This window comes from Salmo salar, chromosome 19 (genome assembly GCF_965601325.2).
Source record: "Salmo salar chromosome 19, fSalSal1, whole genome shotgun sequence".
NCBI classification, from domain to species: domain Eukaryota; kingdom Metazoa; phylum Chordata; class Actinopteri; order Salmoniformes; family Salmonidae; genus Salmo; species Salmo salar.
The window spans coordinates 24,177,501-24,200,270 of NC_138309.1; the positions used below are offsets into that span (position 1 = coordinate 24,177,501).

Below are 22,770 nucleotides of genomic sequence, written 5' to 3' on the forward strand. Positions count from 1 at the left end.
TAGGCTGTGTTTGAAATGGCACCCTATCCCATACAAATCTTTTGTTTTTATTGAACCTTTATTTAACTACATCAGGGATCATCAACTACATCCCTACATCAGGGATCATCAACTAGATTCAGCCTGGGCCGATTTCTTCTTGAGGGGATGTTCAGGGGTCCGGAAAATAATGGGCGCGTTCGACATTGTAGCCGGCTTTAAAGTCAAATCTACAAATCATCTTGCATCATAAATAACTACTCAATATTATTCGTAGATCAGTCAGTCGGTCACAATTTACCCATGACACATCACGTTTTTTTTCATGCACTCAAACATGGACAATTAACGGAAGTTGTAGCAAAAACATTTACAGCAACAAGCTCCAACAGATATGTCTAAAACAATCATTTCAAACATTGCTGATATTTGTAGACGATCACATATCTCTCTCTATTATGCGTGAGAATACTTTGGAACAAATTTCCTAATTTAAAATCACTTGGAGCTGATTTGCAAATGTGTTTTTATAGTCTTCTGTCCAAAAATAAATTCAAAAATGAAAACTTAGAGAAATAAAATTAACCGTGGGCTGCCAGTTGGGGAATTTTGCCCTACATAGTGAACTACATGACCAGATCCCCATTGGCCCTGTTCAAAAGTATTGCACTATGGGCCGGTTTCTCAGACACAGACTAAGCCTAGTCCTGGATTTAAACATAGGTTCAATGGAGAATCTCCACTGAACACACTTCTTAGTCCAGGACTAGTGTTAAATCGTTTTCCTGGAAACTGTCCCTAAAAAGGGTATAAGTCTAACCTTTGCTAGCATGGCCAGGTGCTGGTTCTGTACAATGGCTGTTCTGTAGGTGGCGAGCCCTCCTTCCTCCAGACTGGGGAACAGGTAGTACAGATGAACACTGTGGAGACAGGAAACATAAACAGAGCCGTTAGATCCAAGATGGCTGACGATGGGTCACAATCTCACAGATCCCCAGCTGTGGCAGGCAACCAACCAGAGACCCATTAGATCCGACATGGCCACCGATGGGACACAGATCCCCAGCTGTGTGCAGGCAACCAAAGACTTGTTATTATCCAAGATGGCTGAACATGGGTCACAGTTAGGGCTGGGCGATATATCGAATTAACGCCATGTTTCAAATGCATGTATCGCAGAATCAAGGTAATCATTTTTTTTCTTCCATTTTTAGGAACGTTCTGTCTTTTTGGTCTCGTCTCCTCTCGACTGTGTACATTCCCACTTGCAGACACCAAGCCCCTCCCCCTGCCACTAACAAAGACGAAAGATAAACTGCTTGTCCGAGAGGAAGAAGTTAAACTCGCTATTTGCATTTTAGGTTTGGTCCAACAGAATCGGTCGTCGGTCATATGGACAGCGAAACGCTTAGACATTATTTTACTGTAATAGGTGAGAATATAAAAATGGTATCATCAGAAAGGTTGTCTCAACTCCCAAAATGTAGAACAGAGAAGAACATACTAAAATGAGAGTACTAATAAACATAATTGTGGAAAATTCATGCTCAGTTTGTCACGCGCAGTGCCACACATTTTAGTCACAGACTTATGTGCTGTCTAGTTTGTGTTTCATAAATGTACAATGAGCAAAAAAAAGACACATTTATATAAGGAATTAGCAACTTGTTCTCATTCTGAGAAATAAGTATTTTCTTATCAGGTAGGCCAATTCATTTCAATATCTGAACTGAGCAGGCTGTTAAAAATAGTTGGAGATGGAAAGGAGAGTATATTCATTACAGTTCAACTGTTCTATATTGTTAGCAAGCAAATAGATCCAAGTTGGCTAGACTTGAAATAGAATGTTTAGCTGGCTACTCACTAGCACTTGGGCTTGTGCTCGAGATATTGTTTGAGACCAGAGTTAATTTTCTATAAAGTCTGCTATAAGAAGTTGGTCATTATTAGTGGATGTGCATTGTGAATGGTTCTTGTTACATTTGCAACAAAAAGGGCATTTTCATAGACAGACTTGAAATCCTGATCAGTGATTTTTGCAACAAAAAAAGCTGGTTAAACAATTTACATAAAATAATACAATTATTAGTGGGTCTTATAGTTGTAGAAGGCTAATATTTAGCTTAGTTATAATTCCACAGGCCCTGAATTCAGATTATTGCTGACTGTTTGAAATGCAGTGTATTGACCTTTAATTGTACAACAAAGCTTAGAGAAAACATAGCATTGTTGTAAAAGGACCCGTAAGTAAGCATTTCACTGTTAGTCTAAACCAGTAGTTTACGAAGCATATGACAAATAAAATGTTATTATACTTTCTCAATATTTTGTTTTCTAGCCATGATAAAATAAATAAAAATCAGCATCTAGGTTAACAATGAAAGTTATCAGCAAGTTATCAGAGATTTTGTTTTATTTCATGCTTCAGTATATTTAAACGCAACAGTTTTTCTAGAGTGCATTGTCGACTGGGCAGCAAAGGGGTGAGAGCTTACAGTATGTGGTTGTTTGTGATAAATCCCGACAATAAGAAGAGAACAAGGATGGAGAGAGGTGAAGGAGGAGAGAGGAGGGATCGAACGAAAAAAAGACCTTGGTAAGAAGTGTTGAGCCTTGACATTTTTAAAGGGACCGTAGGTAGGTACGCCTGTGGTGAATAGATGTAGCATTAAATGGCCATGAAAGATCTCAAGATTTCTCATCTCAAATCAGCCAGCTTGCTCTTTAACACTTCAATATTATATATATATCCCCGGCTCCTGGTAGTCAAGTTCTAAAAATGTTCAATCCAGCAGACAGCAGTGCTGGGAGGGAGATATATAGAGTGGGGAGAACAAGTATTTGATAACCTGCAAAATCGGCAGTGTTTCCTACTTACAAAGCATGTAGAGGTCTGTAATTTTTTATCATTGGTACACTTCAACTGTGAGAGACGGAATCTAAAACAAACATCCAGAAAATCACATTGTATGATTTTTAAGTAATAATTTGCATTTTATTGCATGACATAAGTATTTGATACATCAGAAAAGCAGAACTTAATATTTGGTACAGAAACTTTTGTTTGCAATTACAGAGATCATACGTTTCCTGTAGTTCTTGACCAGGTTTGCACACACTGCAGCAGGAATTTTGGCCCACTCCTCCATACAGACCTTCTCCAGATCCTTCAGGCTTCGGGGCTGTCGCTGGGCAATAGGGACTTTCAGCTCCCTCCAAAGATTTTCTATTGGGTTCAGATCTGGAGACTGGCTAGGCCACTCCAGGACCTTGAGATGCTTCTTACGGAGCCACTCCTTAGTTGCCCTGCCTGTGTGTTTCGGGTCGTTGTCATGCTGGAAGACCCAGCCACGACCCATCTTCAATGCTCTTACTGAAGGAAGGAGGTTGTTGGCCAAGATCTCGCGATACATGGCACCATCCATCCTCCCCTCATTACGGTGCAGTCGTCCTATCCCCTTTGCAGAAAAGCATCCCCAAAGAATGATGTTTCAACCTCCATGCTTCACGGTTGGGATGGTGTTCTTGGGGTTGTACTCATCCTTCTTCTTCCTCCAAACACGGCGAGTGGAGTTTAGACCAAAAAGCTCTATTTTTGTCTCATCAGACCACATGACCTTCTCCCATTCCTCCTCTGGATCATCCAAATGGTCATTGGCAAACTTCAGATGGGCCTGGACATGCGCTGGCTTGAGCAGGGGGACCTTGCGTGCGCTGCAGGATTTTAATCCATGATGGCGTAGTGTGTTACTAATGGTTTTCTTTGAGACTGTGGTCCCAGCTCTTTTCAGGTCATTGACCAGGTCCTGCCGTGTAGTTCTGGGCTGATCCCTCACCTTCCTCATGATCATTGATGCCCCACGAGGTGAGAGCTTACATGGAGCCCCAGACCGAGGGTGATTGACCGTCATCTTGAACTTCTTCCATTTTCTAATAATTGCGCCAACAGTTGTTGCCTTCTCACCAAGCTGCTTGCCTATTGTCCTGTAGCCCATCACAGCCTTGTGCAGGTCTACAATTTTATCCCCGATGTCCTTACACAGCTCTCTGGTCTTGGCCATTGTGGAGGGTTGGAGTCTGTTTGATTGAGTGTGTGGACAGGTGTCTTTTATACAGGTAACGAGTTCAAACAGGTGCAGTTAATACAGGTAATGAGTGGAGAACAGGAGGACTTCATAAAGAAAAACGAATAGGTCTGTGAGAGCCGGAATTCTTACTGGTTGGTAGGTGATCAAATACTTATATCATGCAATAAAATGCAAATGAATTACTTAAAAATCATACAATGTGATTTTCTGGATTTTTGTTTTAGATTCCGTCTCTCACAGTTGAAATGTACCTATAATAAAAATTACAGACCTCTACATGCTTTGTAAGTAGGAAAACCTGCAAAATCGGCAGTGTATCAAATACTTGTTCTCCCCACTGTACATACTGTATATATTCACAGTAGCAGTCACACCTACTCATTCAAGGCTTTTTCTTTGTTTTTATTATTCTCTACATTGTAAAACAATAGTGAAGACATCACAACTGTGAAATAACACATATGGAATCATGTAGTAACCAAAAAAGTGTTTAACAAATCAAAATATATTTTATATTTGAGATTCTTCAAAGTAATCACCCTTTGCCTTGATGACAGCTTTGCACACACTTGGCATTCTCTCAACCAGCTTCACGAGCTAGTCACCTGGAATGCATTTCAATTAACAGGTATGCCTTGTTAAAAGGTAATTTGTGGAATTTCCTTCCTTCTTAAGGTAGAGTGGTATACAGAAGATATCCCTATTTGATAAAAAGACCAAATCCATATTATGCAAGAACAGCTCAAATAAGCAAAGAGAAACGACAGTACATCATTATTTTAAGACAAGAAGGACAGTCAATATGGAAATGTCAAGAACTTTGATGAAACTGGTAAAGCGCTATGATGAAACTGGCTCTCATGACCTCAATCACCTGACCTCAACCCAATTGAGATGGTTTGGGATGAGTTGGACTGCAGAGTGAAGGAAAAGCAGCCAACAAGTGCTCAGCATTTGTGGGAACTCCTTTAAGACTTTTGGAAAAGCATTCCAGGTGAAGCTGGTTGAGAGAATGCCAAGAATGTGCAAAGCTGTCATCAAGGCAAAGGGAGGCTACTTTGAAGAATCTAAAATATATTGTGATTTCTTTAACACTTTTTGGTTACTACATGATGTAGAAAAAAGTAAAAATTAAGAAAAACCTTTGAATGAGTAGGTGTGTCCAAACTTTTGACTGGTAGCGTGTGTGTGATACATAACCTGCTCGTGTCTCGAACAACAAACAGTTAAAAATGTAAAAAACGGGGAGGAGTAAACATCATTATGAAGGTTTTCAGTGAGGCTTATATGGCGTGACGTGCAAAAACTACCATATGAACTAAACTGAGCTAACCCAGACCTTTCTCTCTCTCTCCATCTACCTTTCTATCTGTCCAAACGAAGGCTGCGTCCGATATGGTAGCACATTTCCTATATAATGCACTAATTTTGTCCAGGGCTCACTATATGGGGATTACGGTTCCATTTCGGACACAGCCGAGGTATCTAGGTAGAGTTGTAGCGACTAAGTCAGTGTAGTAATAATAGCACCATGTCATTAGTGGTGTGGCAGTGCAAGCTGAGTGGTGTCTGGACCACAGCGGTCTCCTCTCACCTGGGAGTGACTCAGTCAATAACACACACACACACACACACAACATTCTCATAGCTAACTGCTAGTTGTCATGGAGAATTTCAGCAGGCCCAATGAAAAGAGCTACGGTGAAATTACAACCGAATACCCAATTAGGGGGAAATCACAGACTAGAATAAAGAGGAGGAGGGGGGAGAAGAGGGGGAGTTGTCGCCATGTTCGATTAGCAGTGTTGTCCGTCAAAGAAAGAGAAAAAGAGCGAGGGAGCTGACGGACGTCAATCTCACCTGGTGAGAAACTCCACGACGGCATCGCCGAGAAACTCCAGCCGCTCGTTGTGATTGATCCTGAAAAGAGAGAGAAATGAAGAAAGAGACATGAAGGCAGAGAGGAGAGAGAGGTGTTTATTAGGTCTCAGTCTATCGTATATCAGACATTTACACAGGAACCACAGGTCTCTTGAGACAGACCAAATCAACACAATCTGACAAATATCAGGGGTGAAAATCCAATAGCGACCTGAAATATGGCCTGTACATGTTTGAATCAAGTTTATTAATTATTTTAAAGTGTATTCATTCAGCCTCAAACTTTCACAAATATATAGCACACATTGCAAAGGTGTTTTGGAATAAAAATGGCCCCTGCATCAGAGATTGGTGACGATGCTTAAGGTCACTCATGGAACTAAGTGCAGGGTCAAACCGCACTAGGTCATAGCAAAACAGCAACCGCTTGGCTTAGGGACACTGCATTCGCTAGGTATACACTACCGGTCAAAAGTATTAGAACACCTACTCATTCAAGGGTTTTTCATTAGTTTTACTATTTTCTACATTGTAGAATAATATTGAAGACATCAAAACTATGAAATAATACATATGGAATCATGTACAGTGGTTGCTCCACTAAAAGTTTTGCAATTATGCTGCGGGACTTAAGAGGTAATTTGTGGTTTAGTACGGTACCCTGCGTCACTACTTCATTGCTCCAGACCAGCGCAAGGGGGAGTTAGAACACCGATTATGCTTTCGGGTTCTACTGTGTCTCTGACAATGAATGGGCAACAAACCTAAATAGAAACTGATAATTGTGCACGACTTCAGTATTACTTAATAAAACTCTTGTTACACTAAGGTTTTTATTTTATTTTGTTAGGATTATTTTGCTCTTACTGTAGTACTCTCCCGACCAGTCATGTTGTACAACGCCTGTGTGGTGCAACGGTCTAAGACACTGCACAGCAGTACAAGCTGTGTTGCTACCGATGCTGGTTCAATACCCATGCTGGCCTTGACTGGGAGACCCATGTAGGTTTTTGGTTTCTCTCCCTCTAAAAACAGAAATAAATCATTTTAAATAACAAATTGGCTTTATTTACAAATTAGTAACAATGTCTCGCCCCATGTTCAAGAATGGCCGTTTTCTTGCTCATTTTACGTTATTTGAAAACGAAAACTTCAAAATATTGTTGTTTTTTAAACCAAGCGATTATTAAGTTAGAGTTATATAAAAAAAAATACCCTTGGATATTCTCACAGATATATTATTAACCCTGTTATTAGCAGGGCAATATATATTGTTCATGGCTCCGAGTGGCGCACATTGGGATTGCCTTGCAGTTCTCCAGCTGTATCCACTGAAACACTGTTGGACGTGCAAGGTTCAAGGCACGAGGGCAGGGGGCACGGGATGGGCCGCAGAGCCGTGCACAGAAGACGGACCTAGCCCATGGGGAAGGGAGGAGGGGTGGACCCCCACCACGCCCCACTGGGTAGCAGGGAGCAACACTTTAAGGGGCATTGCACTAATAATGTCGCTGACTAGGGAAACATTCCCACTGTTCTTAGTGCCAGTCTGCACGTTCAAACTAAAACAATGTAACTAATAATGCCGTGAGAAATGCCCCTTAGATATGAATTCGGAGGGCAGATATGGTTAAATATTAAAGCATTAGACATCTCACTAAAGGCGTCTTACTTACTTAAATCCTAAATGGTTAACGAAAAATGACATGAAAAGCACACATTTGTAAATCCCAAACACTAAAAGTAATTGGAAAGGTAGATACAAATTATTTGTGACATTGTGGATACAATAAAGAATGTAAACAAGATGTAAACAAGATGCTGTGTTTTTAATTACAGTAGTGATGGACAGCTGGTGGAATTTTGAAAACAGGTTTTCAAACACTTGTAGCCCGATTAGCAGGACAATAGACACTTTATAGCCCGGTGACTGTAGGTGTGAACATCCCCTACCTGCAAAAAATGACATTGCGACCAAAGAGAAGAGACAAAATGGACATCGTTTTCATCAAGCCAACTTCTTTCTATGGTGCTACCCGTTCCAGGGTTAGGACCGTAACCACGAGAGGACTTGAAAATGAGCCGTAGAGGATCACCAAAACTAAAGGTATTTTGGTTTCAGTGCATTTTCTTTCAAAACCTTTTTATCTAGCCTATCAATGTGTAGGCATACTCTGTAATAAAATCGATAATTAAATAAAGGTTAAATAAAAATAGAGCATACAAACATGCCGACAACTATCCGTGGAGATCAGTGGACAAAAAGCTGGACAACGGGCCGTATCGAAAAACCGCATGGATGCAAAGAAAGTGGTTAGTTTTGCTAGATTCTTAATATGTGTACGCAGTATGTGTGTGTTGGAGTCACTTTTAATTCATCTACCGTTCCTATCATAGGCCACTGTAATCGATGGGGGCTCAGGGCAGTACCATTCTGCACATCTGATGAAGGTGCACATGGATCAGATTAAAACTTTGAACACCGAGATTGAGACATTGAAGGCAAACCAGCAAAAAGAGAAACATTATCGGAGGGCAGAGATACGGGCGACAGCTGGTGCATTGCTCCAGAGCCAGGCGGCATTGGCAGAGAGACAGGTTGAGAATGACGCATTGAAGAGGGCGAGGAACGAGATGGAGTCACAATCCATGCCAGGCACACCTGTGAGCTCTGGAACTCCACCTCCGACAGGCAGAGTCAACATACAGTACGTGGCGGGTTCATCAGGTTGTTGGTTTACCTTGACATTTCCATTCCTCTTCTGACAACAGAACTTTACCAACTGCTCACCAGGCAAAGCAAGGGCCGTCCGGACTGTTATGCTGTTCTGCAATAGCCTAATAAACAAATGCAGGTGGCTTATATCTTCAAAATGCTTTACATGCTTTATTATCCACATGTAAAACAAATACACAAACAAAAGCATTGTTGCTTACTGGATAATACTCTTTCAAAACACACACGGTCACATTGTGCAGGGCCATTATGGCTATGAGCAGGGATATATTTTGGCCTTTATGGGCGGCACACAATTGGCCCAGTGTTTCTCTCCCTCTAAAAACAGAAATACATGTTTTGGCCTTTACAAATATTACTTTGGCCTTTATTCAGATTACAATCGCTCACTTTCATTTTTTTTAAAACGAAATAACCTCCAAAATATCGTTATATATTATCAAGTTGATGGCACAGTCATAAGGCCCGGCACCTACATAAAGCTGAGTGACTCATTCATTCATGGCTTTGGATCAAAATAAATAAGTACCAACATTCTTTCTGATAGTCTTTAATAAAAAAATGTTTTGGATGGGGGCTCCCGCAGTGCAAAATGCGTTGCTACAGATGCAGGTTCGATACGATTTAGAATCCTCCAATCCTCTATATGTAATTATTGGCGGAGAGTCACGTCATATTTTTCGATAAAGTGTAGGCCTACCGAGTCTCACTAGTGTTGAGTAATGTGCTGTTAAAAGTGGTGTAGGTCTTATTTATTTAAAGAGCATATTGAAGTTAGAAGCAATAGGATTTGGTGCAAAAAGCCTACAACTATTTCAGCACCGTTTCACTCTGCTCTTAGACAAGCATGGGGACTGGTCTTGATAAATTAATGAGATGTTTATTTTCACTTAATCTCCGTTTGGGTATTGGTTAGACTACAATTATACAATTAGGGTGTAGAAATGTTATGATCTTAGTGTAACCTTTATTTAACTTGGCAAGTCAGTTAAGAACAAATTCTTATTTACAAGGACAGCCTACTCCTTCCTCCCTGTCGGGGAATTGAACCCCGGTCTCCCGCACGACACAGGGATTCTTTAGCTAAATAGCCCACTAAATAACTCCTTCAAGACTGTTGGAAAAGCATTCCAGGTGAAGCTGGTTGAGAGAATGCCAAGAGTGTGCAAAGCTGTCATCAAGGCAAAGGGTGGCTATTTGAAGAATCTCAAGTATAAAATATATTTTGATTTGTTTTAACACTTTCTTGGTCACTACATGATTCCATGTGTTATTTCATAGTGTTGATGTCTTCACTATTATTCTACAATGTAAAAAATACTAAAAATAAAGAAAAACTCTTGAATGAGTAGGTGTTCTAAAAATTTTGACCGGTAGTGTACATTATATAATGGATTGGAATAAAAAATAACCCCTGCATCAGTGGTTGGTGACATTGCTTAGACCTCATGGAAGTAGGACCTACCTGGAGGGGGAGGGGTCATCTTGTCCAAGACGAGACATGATGTTGATCAAGGTGTTGATTCCTGACCAATCAGACAGAGGTTGGTTAGTCAGTATAGACTACAGAAACATCCATCAATCAATATAGATGACGTGTGTGTGCGCACACACACACACACGTGTGTATTCTACTGAAGGTACCCACCCTTCTTCCTCATGTACATGTGGTGGACCTTTCTGTCCCCATACTTGGGCTGGCGGATGCCGCAGTTGGACAGGGAGTTACGGGCGTGGTCCGGGTTCATGCCAAAGTTCAGGTGGTGGCTGGGGTGAGTCATGGCCAGCTGAAGAGAGAGGGAGAAGTCAGAATCTGCTGATGGTGACTCTTCTGGGACCGTATGGGTCACCATCTGAATAGATAAATTGAGCTACAGTATGTACTAATCCCAATTAGCGTCCCAAAAATATGAATCAAATGGAAAGAAGTATAAATAAATCAAGTATTTTGGAACAAATAAAGCCAGATAGCACACTGGAAGATCTACACATATTCCCCACCACTGTGCTTTGTTTGGAAAGCAGGGCATCTGTCTAATCAGAACATCGTCAACCGAGGAGAAACAGGGAAAAGAGAATATGGCTGTAGTTCTCTCAGTAAGACGTGCTGAGCATTTATCAATCTAACATTATCAGAATGTAGCTTCTATCAGCAAAAACACTAACTCATCTCTCCTCTCAAAGGACTGCTCGGGTTTCCAACTTAAAATCAATTTCAAGCTCCAATGAGATACATGTAAAAAGTTAACAGAGGGGGTTTCAATATCATCAGTCCAGACGCCACCAGGGTTGTATCCTTGGACAGAAACAAATCAATTTTTGTTGTAACTAAAAGAAACAGAACTGCGTTCAACAGTTCAGAACTATTTGACCTTGCACTAGTAGAAGTCTAGCACAACTCTATCCTCTTGTCTGAAAGGTTGACACAAAAATACTTGGAATTCTAAATGATCCCTGTTTGTCAAACAGAGAAATGTCAGACATCGGTTGTGTCCCGAATGGCACTCTATGAGCCCTGGCCAAAAGAAGTGCACTGTACAGAGAAAATGGTGCCTTTTGGGATGCAACCATCGAGTGGCAAAGACAGTACACTTAATCCTCCTTCTCAGAGTTAACGTTACACTTGAAAACACTCGGAATCTAACGGCTGCCTCAGACCACTTGTTGAACAGCTAAAAGCGTCGTTAGATGCTTCTTTCCCTCCCACGTCACTTTATACACAGAAGATCTCCGCTAAACGTTGTGGGTTATCCGTCTCTATGTGACCATGATAACTTCAGAACAAAGTTGCCTACAAATACAAAGTTGCACTGTCTTTGCCATTGATACAAACAAGCACAGTATAAAAAGACGCTTCAAATGAAAACCGAGATGATTGCATTAAAATAAATCGTAAGCTATAGGCCTATTTCAATCATATTGAAATAAATGTCATGTTCAATCATTTGAGTTCTATTTTGCTATTGGTAGGCTACTGTCTGTAATTGTATCAGTATAGTTCATGATGTGTAGCCTAACATGTGCGCAATGATGTGCCAAATCTGTGATTTAGTGCATTTTTATTGTGTAGGCAATAGAATATGCACGCCTTAATATTTGCAGCCGTAGGTAGTAATATCTCCCTAGGAGCTGATCCATCGTCAGTATTGTGAAATGATTAAAATATGTTAAGGAAAGACTTGAATAGAGAGAGCCTATCAGTGAACAGCGCTCCCTTTCATTTGATCCTATCAGTATAGACTCATGACCCAACGACACACTTTGCGACCGTTCCCCCTGCGTGGTGTTTTGGGAAACGCATGTTACATCTTCGGCCGTTGTAGGAATGATGCATCGTTAAAAAAAATTTTTTTTTAAAACACTCAGAGGATGCTAGTCTGTCAGAATTCTGACTGCATGAAGTTATGGGGCTTTGGATGTACTGACCATTGCATTGTCTACTGGCTGCTCAACAGCCTTTGGCTAAACATGAGTAATCATGATAGATGAACCCGCTAGTCATCCATGAACCTTTGAACATCTTGAAGAACGATCTGGCCTTAATGGCTCTTATAATCTCCAACCGGCACAGGCAGAAGAGGACTGGCCACCCCTCAGAGCCTGGTTCCTCTCTAGGTTTCTTCCTAGGTTCCTGCCTTACTGGGGAGTTTTTCCTAGCCCCCATGCTTCTACATCTGCATTGCATGCTGTTTGAGGTTTAAGGATGTTTTTTTTTCTTCCATAAGCACTTTGACATCTGCTGATGGAAAAAGGGCTTTATAAATACATTTGATTTGATAACTCAGGCGGAAAGTCTGTATGTGTCTCAAATGGCACCCTATCCCCTTATATTCCTTATATAGTGCACTACTTTTGACCAGGGCACAATGGGATGTAGTTTGAAACTTGACAGAAACATTTTGTTATATGAATACATAAAAAATGTATAAGCAGCAACATGTTGTCTTGATCAATGCAAAGACACCCTTTTTGCAAGATCAATCATTGTCTCAGAGAAAATAATTTTTAAAAATGAAAGGAATTGGAGCATAAATTAGACTAAATTAATTATGTTGGAAATTAGACATACGAAAACATGATCCACTTTGGTGCCTCTTGCACGTGTCACCAGCATGTAAACACACACACACACACACAGAGAGAGAGAGAGTGAGATGACATCTGAGATGGGGCTGTGGTAGAGTTTTACAGTTTAATTATTGAGGCCCTTTGGGCCGTCTCTGTTCCTGGGGAGAAGGGGGAGGTGGGTGAGGGAAGAGAGGAGTGGTGGGGGTGGTAGAAGAGAAGAGAATGTAGAGCAGGGGTGACAAAACTGAGCTGTGGAGATGGTTGTTTAAAGAACAGAAGAGAAGACGAGGGGGCAGGCAGGAGATCCATGACGATGCTTGCATGTCTCCAACCGTCACTACATCTTTAACCGAAAACGATCCTGTAATCTAGAGCTCCCCTACAGGACAATAGAGGGAAATAAAGGAAATGGACTGGTGGTGTTACTAGTGTGTGTGTGTGTGTGTGGCCTCTACCATCAGCCAGGGCTTTCTATTTAACCAATAATGATGACAGGCCATCATTACTACCACACAAAGATAAGGCCACTTCCTATCACACACACATAATCAGACAGACAGACACACAATACTGCAGGTTAACACATGCATGCAAGCGCGCACAATAACACACATCTAAATTAGGGAGGTGTTACAGGGTCCATGAAAATGCAAGAATCATGACTAGGTCTTTAGGTGTCTTAATTTGCCATGTTTGTTACCCCCTACCCCTTTCAGACACACCAAAAAGCAGGTCAAAAGAAGCAGGCGTGGTAAATTAGTGTGATATTTGTCTGTGAACAAAAGGGTAAGAGGGCTTTGAGTGTATGATCATGAGGCAACAGTCAGCCACCCCCTTTCTTTAAGCACGAATACAACACATTAATTTCTAATCTATCAGTCTCTCTATGACAGCTCTCCAATAGTGCTGGAAGAAGCACTGAGGCTAATGCTGAGAGCTCTGGAAGACTCAGCCCTGATGGGACTACACTGGCTGTGTGCGTGCGTCTCTCTCACCTGTAACAGACAGCGCTCCTTGAAGACGTAGCCAATCAGGTCGTCCAGGTGCTTCAGACACTGGTGGTAGCGGATGTGGTGGGTCAACACTGGCAACATCATAGCATGCTAGAGAGAGAGCGAGATAAGTGGACAAAGTGAAAAAGAGGTGGAGAGAGACGGTAAGAGGGAAGGGAGAGAGAACATGGCATAATCAAATCAGCCAGTCATTATTAAGTGGCGCTTCGACAGAGAGGGAGATGAAATAATCACGAGTCCAATCAGTGTGCATGTGTTCTTCGCCGTGAGGAGAAATTAAGAGTTGTGGGGGAAATTCAAAATGTTGACACGGACGAAACAGGACCTGCTGACACAAACCTGCCTGTGCAGAAACATAGCCAGTGTCAAAGAAAATAAATAAAAGGAAAGACAGAAATTAACAGAAATACAGAAAGACAAAGACAGAGAGGAGTGAGCGAGTGAGAAAGAGAGGAGAAAGGCGAGGGAGAGACCGCGCGAGTAAATGAGAGAAAGAGAGTAACCAATATGAGCTATCATTAGCGGGAGTCTCATCAGTCCGTACTAGGAGACCAGTGGGGGAGCGTTGTGTAGCGGTGGAACACCCATTAACCCGGCACCACCGCGTAAGAGCAGGCTGCGCTGCATGTTTTAATTAGTGTTACCAGGGGAGCCCGGGGCTCCTACAGGTCAGTCAAATGAGCTGCGTCGCTCGCTCTCTCTCTTTCCCTCTGCTCCATCTTTTTCTCTCTCTATCTGCTTGCTCGCTCTCTCTCTCTCCACCCTCTCCCTCTGTTCCTTTCGCCCTGTCTCTCCGTGTGTATTTATCTCTCTCTCTCTCTCTCTCTGTGCTAACCACTAACCCACACAGCCCCAGAGCTGATCAGTCAGCCCACCCCTGGCCCTCGACTGCCTACCCACCGCCCACATCTACACCACTCTAAGGCCTTGTTAACCACCCAATTAACAAAGCAAGACCGTGTCTCAGTGTCTCAACCCATCAGACTCGCTCAAATTAGGCTACTGCTCGAGTGGCTGAGACAACATTAGCATGGGTCCACTCCGAGACCAATTTACTCACTGGGTACTCAGTAGGAGACGATGGGGAGGGGTGTAAGAGTGTGTGTGTGTGTAGGGGTAGGAGTGATTGTGTCTGTGTGGAGGTAGGAGTGTGTGTGTGTGGGAGTGATTGTGTCTGTGTGGAGGCAGGAATGTGTGTGTGTGTGTGTGTGTGTGTGTGTGTGTGTGTAGGAGTGATTGTGTCTGTGTGGAGACAGGAGTGTGTGTGTAGGAGTGATTGCGTCTGTGTGGAGGCAGGAATGTGTGTCTGTAGGAGTGATTGTGTCTGTGTGGAGGCAGGTGTGTGTAGGGGTAGGAGTGATTGTGTGGGGGCAGGTGTGTGTGTGTGTGTGTGTGTGTAGGGGTAGGAGGGATTGTGTCTGTGTGGGGGCAGGTGTGCGTTTGTGAGAATGAGAGAGCTGATGTGCCGTCAGTGTTAGCCTCTAGCTACCGGCCAAGAAACTGCTCGCCATGTGCCTTTGTTTGCTATGCGTGGCTGACGTTATGGTATGATGCTAGAACAACCAACAGGTGGTAGAGTGTGTATCTATGTCTGTTTGTGCATGCATGTTTGTGCATCTGTGCGTGGATCTGTGCATACAGTGAGGGAAAAAAGTATTTGATCCCCTGCTGATTTTGTACATTTGCCCACTGACAAAGAAAGGATCAGTCTATAATTTTAATGGTAGGTTTATTTGAACAGTGAGACAAAATAACAACAAAAAATCCAGAAAAACGCATGTCAAAAATGTTACAAATTGATTTGCATTTTAAAGCGGGAAATAAGTATTTGACCCCCTCTCAATCAGAAAGATTTCTGGCTCCCAGGTGTCTTTTATACAGGTAACGAGCTGAGATTAGGAGCATACTCTTAAAGGGAGTGCTCCTAATCTCAGCTTGTTACCTGTATAAAAGACACCTGTCCACAGAAGCAATCAATCAATCAGATTCCAAACTCTCCACCATGGCCAAGACCAAAGAGCTCTCCAAGGATGTCAGGGACAAGATTGTAGACCGACACAAGGCTGGAATGGGCTACAAGACCATCGCCAAGCAGCTTGGTGAGAAGGTGACAACAGTTGGTGCGATTATTCGCAAATGGAAGAAGCACAAAAGAACTGTCAATCTCCCTCGGCCTGGGGCTCCATGCAAGATCTCACCTCGTGGAGTTGCAATGATCATCAGAACGGTGAGGAATCAGCCCAGAACTACACGGGAGGATCTTGTCCATGATCTCAAGGCAGCTGGGACCATAGTCACCAAATTGTTAACACACTACACCGTGAAGGACTGAAATCCTGCAGTGCCAGCAAGGTCCCCCTGCTCAAGAAAGCACATATACATGCCCGTCTGAAGTTCGCCAATGAACATCTGAACGATTCAGAGGACAACTGGGTGAAAGTGTTGTGGTCAGATGAGACCAAAATGGATCTCTTTGGCATCAACTCAACTCACCGTGATTGGAGGAGGAGGAATGTTGCCTATGACCCCAAGAACACCATCCCCACCATCAAACATGGAGGTGGAAACATTATGCTTTGGGGGTGTTTTTCTGCAAAGGGGACAGGACAACTTCACCACATCAAAGGGACGATGGACGGGGCCATGTACCGTCAAATCTTGGGTGAGAACCTCCTTCCCTCAGCCAGGGCATTGAAAATGGGTCGTGGATGGGTATTGCAGCATGACAATGACCCAAAACACACAGCCAAGGCAACAAAGGAGTGGCTCAAGAAGAAGCACATTAAGGTCCTGGAGTGGCCTAGCCAGTCTCCAGACCTTAATCCGATAGTAAATCTGTGGAGGGAGCTGAAGGTTCGAGTTGCCAAATGTCAGCCTCGAAACCTTAATGACTTGGAGAAGATCTGCAAAGAGGAGTGGGACAAAATCCCTCCTGAGAAACATGCAAACTTGGTGGCCAACTACAAGAAACGTCTGACCTCTGATTGCCAACAAAGGTTTTGCCACCAAGTACTAAGTCATGTTTTGCAGAGGGGTCAAATACTTATTTCCCTCATTAAAATGCAACTCAATTTATAACAATTTTGACATGCGTTTTTATGGATTCTTTTGTTGTTATTCTGTCTCTCACTGTTCAAATAAACCTACCATTCAAATTATAGACTGATAATTTCTTTGTCAGTGGGCAAACGTACAAAATCAGCAGGGGATCAAATACTTTTTCCCCCATCACTGTAGGTTTGCTGCGTCTCGGAGAGTACAGTGTACATTGTGTGCGTGTGGGGCAGCAAAGCGTCTCTCCTGCCTACCTGACAGAGGTCAGAGCGGATGCCAGTCTTCCAGAAGCCCTGGCTGCTGAGCTCCACGGTCACCTCCCGGCGCATGGTGTTCTTCTGGCGGATCTTCTGAAGGGCTTCCTGATAAAACAACACCCGTACATTATTAAGCCTAGTGTGTGTGTCAGATCGGAGCTTCCTGACAAACACACATACATTATTGATCCACTGAGTTAGTGCTGCTGCTACAGGGGACAGCCAACACACAATGTCTGTTAACCCAGATGTAAAATATTGCGTAATTTGGTCAGCTGCGTGATTAACTTCAGTTCATATTTGTTAGAAATTGAGAGCAAAAATGAAGTCTCCACCCTCACAAAAGTAAACTCTCAGCTAAAGCCCCCCCACCCCCCCCCCCCCCCCACCAGGGTGTGCACATGAGCAAAACACTCTAGACAAAGTAGTTTAAGCACCGCCTTCGCTCAACCCTGATACATCCAAATAACCAGTGATGAAAACCACAAAACCAGAACTAATGCTGTTCGTTATCTCATGCATCCCGTTCAGACACAGCAGATTTTTCGGTCGACTCGCAGAATATGGCCACGGGAGATTACACCACACAGTTAAACATTCAGGAACACACACACAGAGAGACACACAGAGAGAGACAGAGAGAGAGACAGAGGGAGAGACACAGAGGGAGAGACACAGAGGGAGAGACACAGAGGGAGACACAAAGAGGGAGAGACACAGAGGGAGAGAGATGCAAATCTACCAGAGACACACACAAACAGGTATACAGAACGCACATACAGCTAGCTATCTTTCCTTCCTCCCCTCTCTCCAGGTAGTGCTCCAACCCCCCAAATCTCATGGCAGACACAATAAAAGTGGAAGCAGGAGACAGCTCCACTAGGCCTGGCTAATTGAGGCATTGCAGTGGGAGCTGAGGTTGTGTGTGTGTTTTTTGTTAGAGCATGTGTGTGGGCGTGTGTGCGAGAGAGCTGGAAACTGGACCTACAGCTAGCGCTGGCTCCAACACACACACAGTGCTTTCACAGACACACGCACCGCACACACACACTTGGTTGTCTAGAAACCCCCAAATCCCTGGTTCTAGGGCTAAAGTGTACACAGTGTCAGCCCCTGCAGAAGAGCAGACAACTGGTAACAACACAGAGAGGTGAGGTCTGCACCAGAGACATTCAAGTACCAAAATGTTACTACTTTTTTCTTACATAGCGCATGACTTTTAACCAGTACAATAGGGAATAGGGTGCCATTTAGGACACGAAGTTGGGCCAGTATCCACAAAGTATCTCAGAGTAGAAAATTGGTCATAATTGCTAATAAAAAGAGACATTTTACTCCTACTCTTACTGGTAAAAATAAAAGCTACGCATGAAGCCTCTTTGGTCACACACCCAGTGGACAGATATTTAGGACACAAAAATGCAGCGAGTCAGTGGTTGCCGCACACACATACAATTGCTTTGGAGTTGTTAAAAGAATGTTTTGATATTTCTATATGATCAATCCATAAATAATCTAGACCGACATGCATCTCTCGCGCTTTAGACAATGATTTCATGAGTCCAATTTCACGATATGCCTAAATACTTAACATGACGTAGGTAATTAAATAATACAAAAAAAGGTGTTTATTTGTCTAGTGGTTTTATTTAAAGTTATCCCTTTGGAGCGCAACATTATGAAAAAAAAAAAAAAGCCTAAAGTTGGGCAATTAAAGGAATCTTGGGTTTATGCTAACTTTGATTGTGTTCGATGAAAATGACATACCTTTAAAACCAATAATGTATATAAACTCTGGAATGCTGATGCTATGTACTGGCCATTGAGAGGCTTTATTGGCACTCCCCAGTAGGAGCAGTCCGCCATAGGAATGAATGGAATTCTACAGTATTTCAATTAAAAATGTTTCAAGGACAAAATTACATGTATTAAAGTAATTTTAAAAAATCATACATTTTTTCATTTGTATGTTTAGTTCACATAATATAGAGTTCACATCTGGTGACTGGCGATGCCTCATTGCGATTAGTTATTCCCCATCACTTGCAACAATGCCAATGAGCGTCATCACTATCTTTCCTTTGCGGTACCTCAAACTGTCGTGATTACCAGCCGAGATAAACTTTTATGAGTTGATTTGACTCCTGGCTCAGAGCTTGGACAGTGTCTTATCATCCTAAAACCTACTCTGGGATTTTTTCTGTGTCTTAAATCAGATTTTAACAGGATTCCTAGGACCTTTCCTGAGATGCTTTGTGGATATGGGCCATGGTCTGGGCTGAGAGAGTATGTCCAAGAATCAGAAATAGGACTGGGAACATGTCAATAAGCACATCGGTCTTCTTTGGCGGTACCATTGGGCCAGTAACCGGAAGGTTGTTGGATTGAATCCCCAAGCTGACAAGGTAAAAATCTGTCGTTCTGCCCCTGAGCAAGGCAGTTAACCCACTGTTCCCCTGGCGCTGAAGACGTGGATGTCGATTAAGGCAGCCAACCGCACCTGGCTGATTTAGAGGGGTTGGGTTAAATGCGGATGACACATTTCAGTTGAACACAATCAGTTGGACAACTGACTAGGTATCCCCCTTTCCAATGGGCCATCGTCAAAATGGGGACGGATGGTACAGGTAGCTGCCAAAATAAAGGAAACACCAACATAAAAAGTGTCCTAATAGGGCATTGGGCCACCACGAGCCAGAACAGCTTCATTACACCTTGGAATAGATTCTAAAAGTGTAGTCTGGAAGAGATTGCGTCATTTGGCATTTTGTTGATGGTGTATGAAAACAAACGGGCGCCGTCTCAGGCGCCGCTCCAGAATCTCCTATAAGTGTTCAATTGGGTTGAGATCTGGGGACAGACACACCCTTTAAACCCCCTATGCTCCTTTGAGACCCCTCTTTCAAAGTCACTGTGATCTTGCCAAGGAATCAAAATAATGGGCAACAGGCCATTTTGTATACCTTATGGCTTAATTAACTCAGGAACCACGCCTGTGTAGAAGCACATGATTTTAATATACTTTGTATCCCTCATTTACTCAAGTGTTCCCTTTATTTTTGCATTTACTTGGATCTCTGTCACAGTGCCTAAATTACCCATGATACAGTCTGAAATGGAAGGATTTTCTGTCAACGGCAAGGAAAGAACAAAAACATTAATAAATAATACCATCCTACCTGTGCATCAAAGGGAACACGGTCAGCGGACAACGGGATAGAGTATATGTCAGTGAATGAGTATTTCAAATGATTTCATTATTCAAAGAATCTTATTATTTTACCTTTATTTAGCCCATGTATTTTTATTTATTTATTTATTTTATTTAACCTTTATTTAACTAGGCAAGTCAGTTAAGAAGAAATTCTTATTTACAATGACGGCCTAGGAACAGTGGGTTAACTGCCTTGTTCAGGGGAAGAACAACATATTTTTACCTTGTCAGCTCGGGGATTCGATCCAGCAACCTTTCGGTTACTGGCCCAATGCTCTAACCACTAGGCTACCTGACGCCCCATAGCTGCCTGTCATTTTAAATTAGCATTTGAAAATACTTTCAAGTACTAGGCTATTTATAGGAAACTATTTGGAAAATACTTTCAAATTCCAATAGAAGTTGTTGATTTGGGCCACATTATTTAAAAATAGACCGAAAATAAGTATTTAAATAACAAATAATAGTGTGTGTGTGTGTGTGTGTGTGCGCGCGTTGACAGGCAGCTATGTTTGAAGTATATCAAAGAGGCCAGCCAGGGGCCCTGGATCTTCCAACTGGGGTGCAACACGTCTGTCTCTCGGGGCAGACAGAGGCACCCTCTGGGATTCACTCTGGGGCAAGAGGCCCCAACACAGCGGAACTGACCCTGCAGTGCATCCCAAATAGTCACCTATTTCTTATATAGTGCACTACTTTTGACCAGGGCCCCTAGGGCACCCTATTCCCCATGATGTGCAATGCATATTGCTATGGTCAAAAGTATTGCACTTCATAGGGAATAGGGTGCAATTGGGGTCTCTGGTCAAGAGAAGGGCACCATGTAGGAAATAGGGCGCCATTTGGGATGCATGCATTACAGTGACAAAGGGCCATACAGGCAGTCACCCAACTAGAGCACCAACCAACAGATGAACGTGTACCAGGCCTGTGGATGAACAAGTGATACACGAACACTCACAGACACTCACTCCTAATGAAGTTCCCAGGGGGTTGGGGCTAATAGAAGTGTTGCTGTATTGTCATGGGTGGGTGAAGACTCGCTGAAATAGCGGAGCCTTGGAGATGTGATAGCCTGGTGTGTGTCTGTGTGGTAAACTAATTGCTCTATAGGTTGACAGTGGGAATATCAGTAACTGTAAGCGACGCTCCCGGAGCCCCTAGCCAGCGCTACCTTGAAAACAGGCTAATTGACTGTGTGCTTAAGACACAGACACAGTCTGAGCTGGAGCTACACCAGCCTCGACAGCAGCTACTTTAGAAAATAACACATAGCTCAACAAAGGCAATAGGAGGTCGCGGAGACAAAATACATATAGATGAAACAAAGCTATAGACAGTGGTTGCAGCCTTAACGGCAATCTATTCCCTCCACAGAGCACTAGATATCACCAAGGCCCATATGGCTCTGGTCAAAAGTTATGCACTATTTAGGGAATAGGTTTCCCATTTGGGACCCATACAGTGAATGGGGCATCAATAGATCAGGACCTCAGCACTGCAGCACACGACTACAATCTGGTGTTAAATGGTTCTAGTAATTACACTAGTATACGTTTCAGCCTCACGATCCTGTGAAATTACAATTGCATGAATCTGGCATGCGTCATACTTAATTATAATGAGGCCAGGGAGATGTACTGTAGTGTGTGGTACCCACCTCCCTCTGTGTTAGCTTCTGCTTGTCTATCTGCTTGACCTTGGGGCTGTTAGCCAGCAGGTGGCGTAGTTTCACATAGCTCTTCCAAAGCTTCTGGTACCTGGGGGGGCAGAAGTCAAGCTGAGGCTCAGAACAACACATCAATATTTCAACAGCACTGACCATTATTAAACATAATTTAACAGTAGCCTCCAGACATTACTCCATTAGTCTGCTCTGTGTGTGTGTGTTGTGGACTGGGATGGCTCTTCTGTAGGTCTCAGACCAGAGAGGCCGGTGAGGCCGCCTTCACCCACCCAGGCAGTAGAGATAAAACAGTTTATAAGCGCTGGTTGGTTGTTGTAAGACTAGTTCACTCACTATTCACTCTTCTGTAAAGTGCTGCAGTTACGTGTGTGTGGCAAGAGAAGGGAAGTCTCTCCACATGCCACAATAACAATCTATTATATTAGGTTTTGGTCTTAATTTGCTTTTGAAAAGGACACTGTTGTGGGATAGGTGATAATGATGGACCATTGAAAAACCTCCTCAGATGGACTGACTCTAGTAATGAGACTGAGGGAGACTAACTGTGACTCTGGCCATCTCTGACCGCTTCTCTCCATTAAGGCTCTTTCCTCATTTATAGCCGAAGTTATTCAATTATATGAGTAGCGGCCGGCTGGACAGGAAGAGAGAGAAACATGCGGTAGAGAGGACTGGAGATGAGGGGAATTATAATTAGGGAGTTTTAATACGGCGACTTCATTACTGAACGGTGTAGAGGCAAAGACGGCTTTACCGCCTTGATTACAGGCTCACCACCGGCCTAACGGCGTG

At 42.9% G+C, this 22,770-nt stretch overlaps 1 protein-coding gene across 3 annotated transcripts in view; it reads right to left on the reverse strand.

Moving 5' to 3' along the window:
- The window catches only part of drosha (drosha ribonuclease III), a 151,397-nt gene that overhangs the window by 107,508 nt on the left and 21,119 nt on the right, over positions 1-22,770 (reverse strand). For all 3 annotated transcript variants that reach the window (XM_014157586.3, XM_082965660.1, XM_082965661.1), the window contains exons 15-21: positions 21,952-22,051; positions 17,075-17,182; positions 13,749-13,856; positions 10,334-10,472; positions 10,151-10,211; positions 5,928-5,987; positions 800-899 (exon numbers count right to left, since the gene is read on the reverse strand). In XM_014157586.3, the coding sequence (XP_014013061.3) occupies positions 800-899; positions 5,928-5,987; positions 10,151-10,211; positions 10,334-10,472; positions 13,749-13,856; positions 17,075-17,182; positions 21,952-22,051 (676 nt within the window). The remainder of the gene's footprint in view (positions 1-799; positions 900-5,927; positions 5,988-10,150; positions 10,212-10,333; positions 10,473-13,748; positions 13,857-17,074; positions 17,183-21,951; positions 22,052-22,770) is intronic.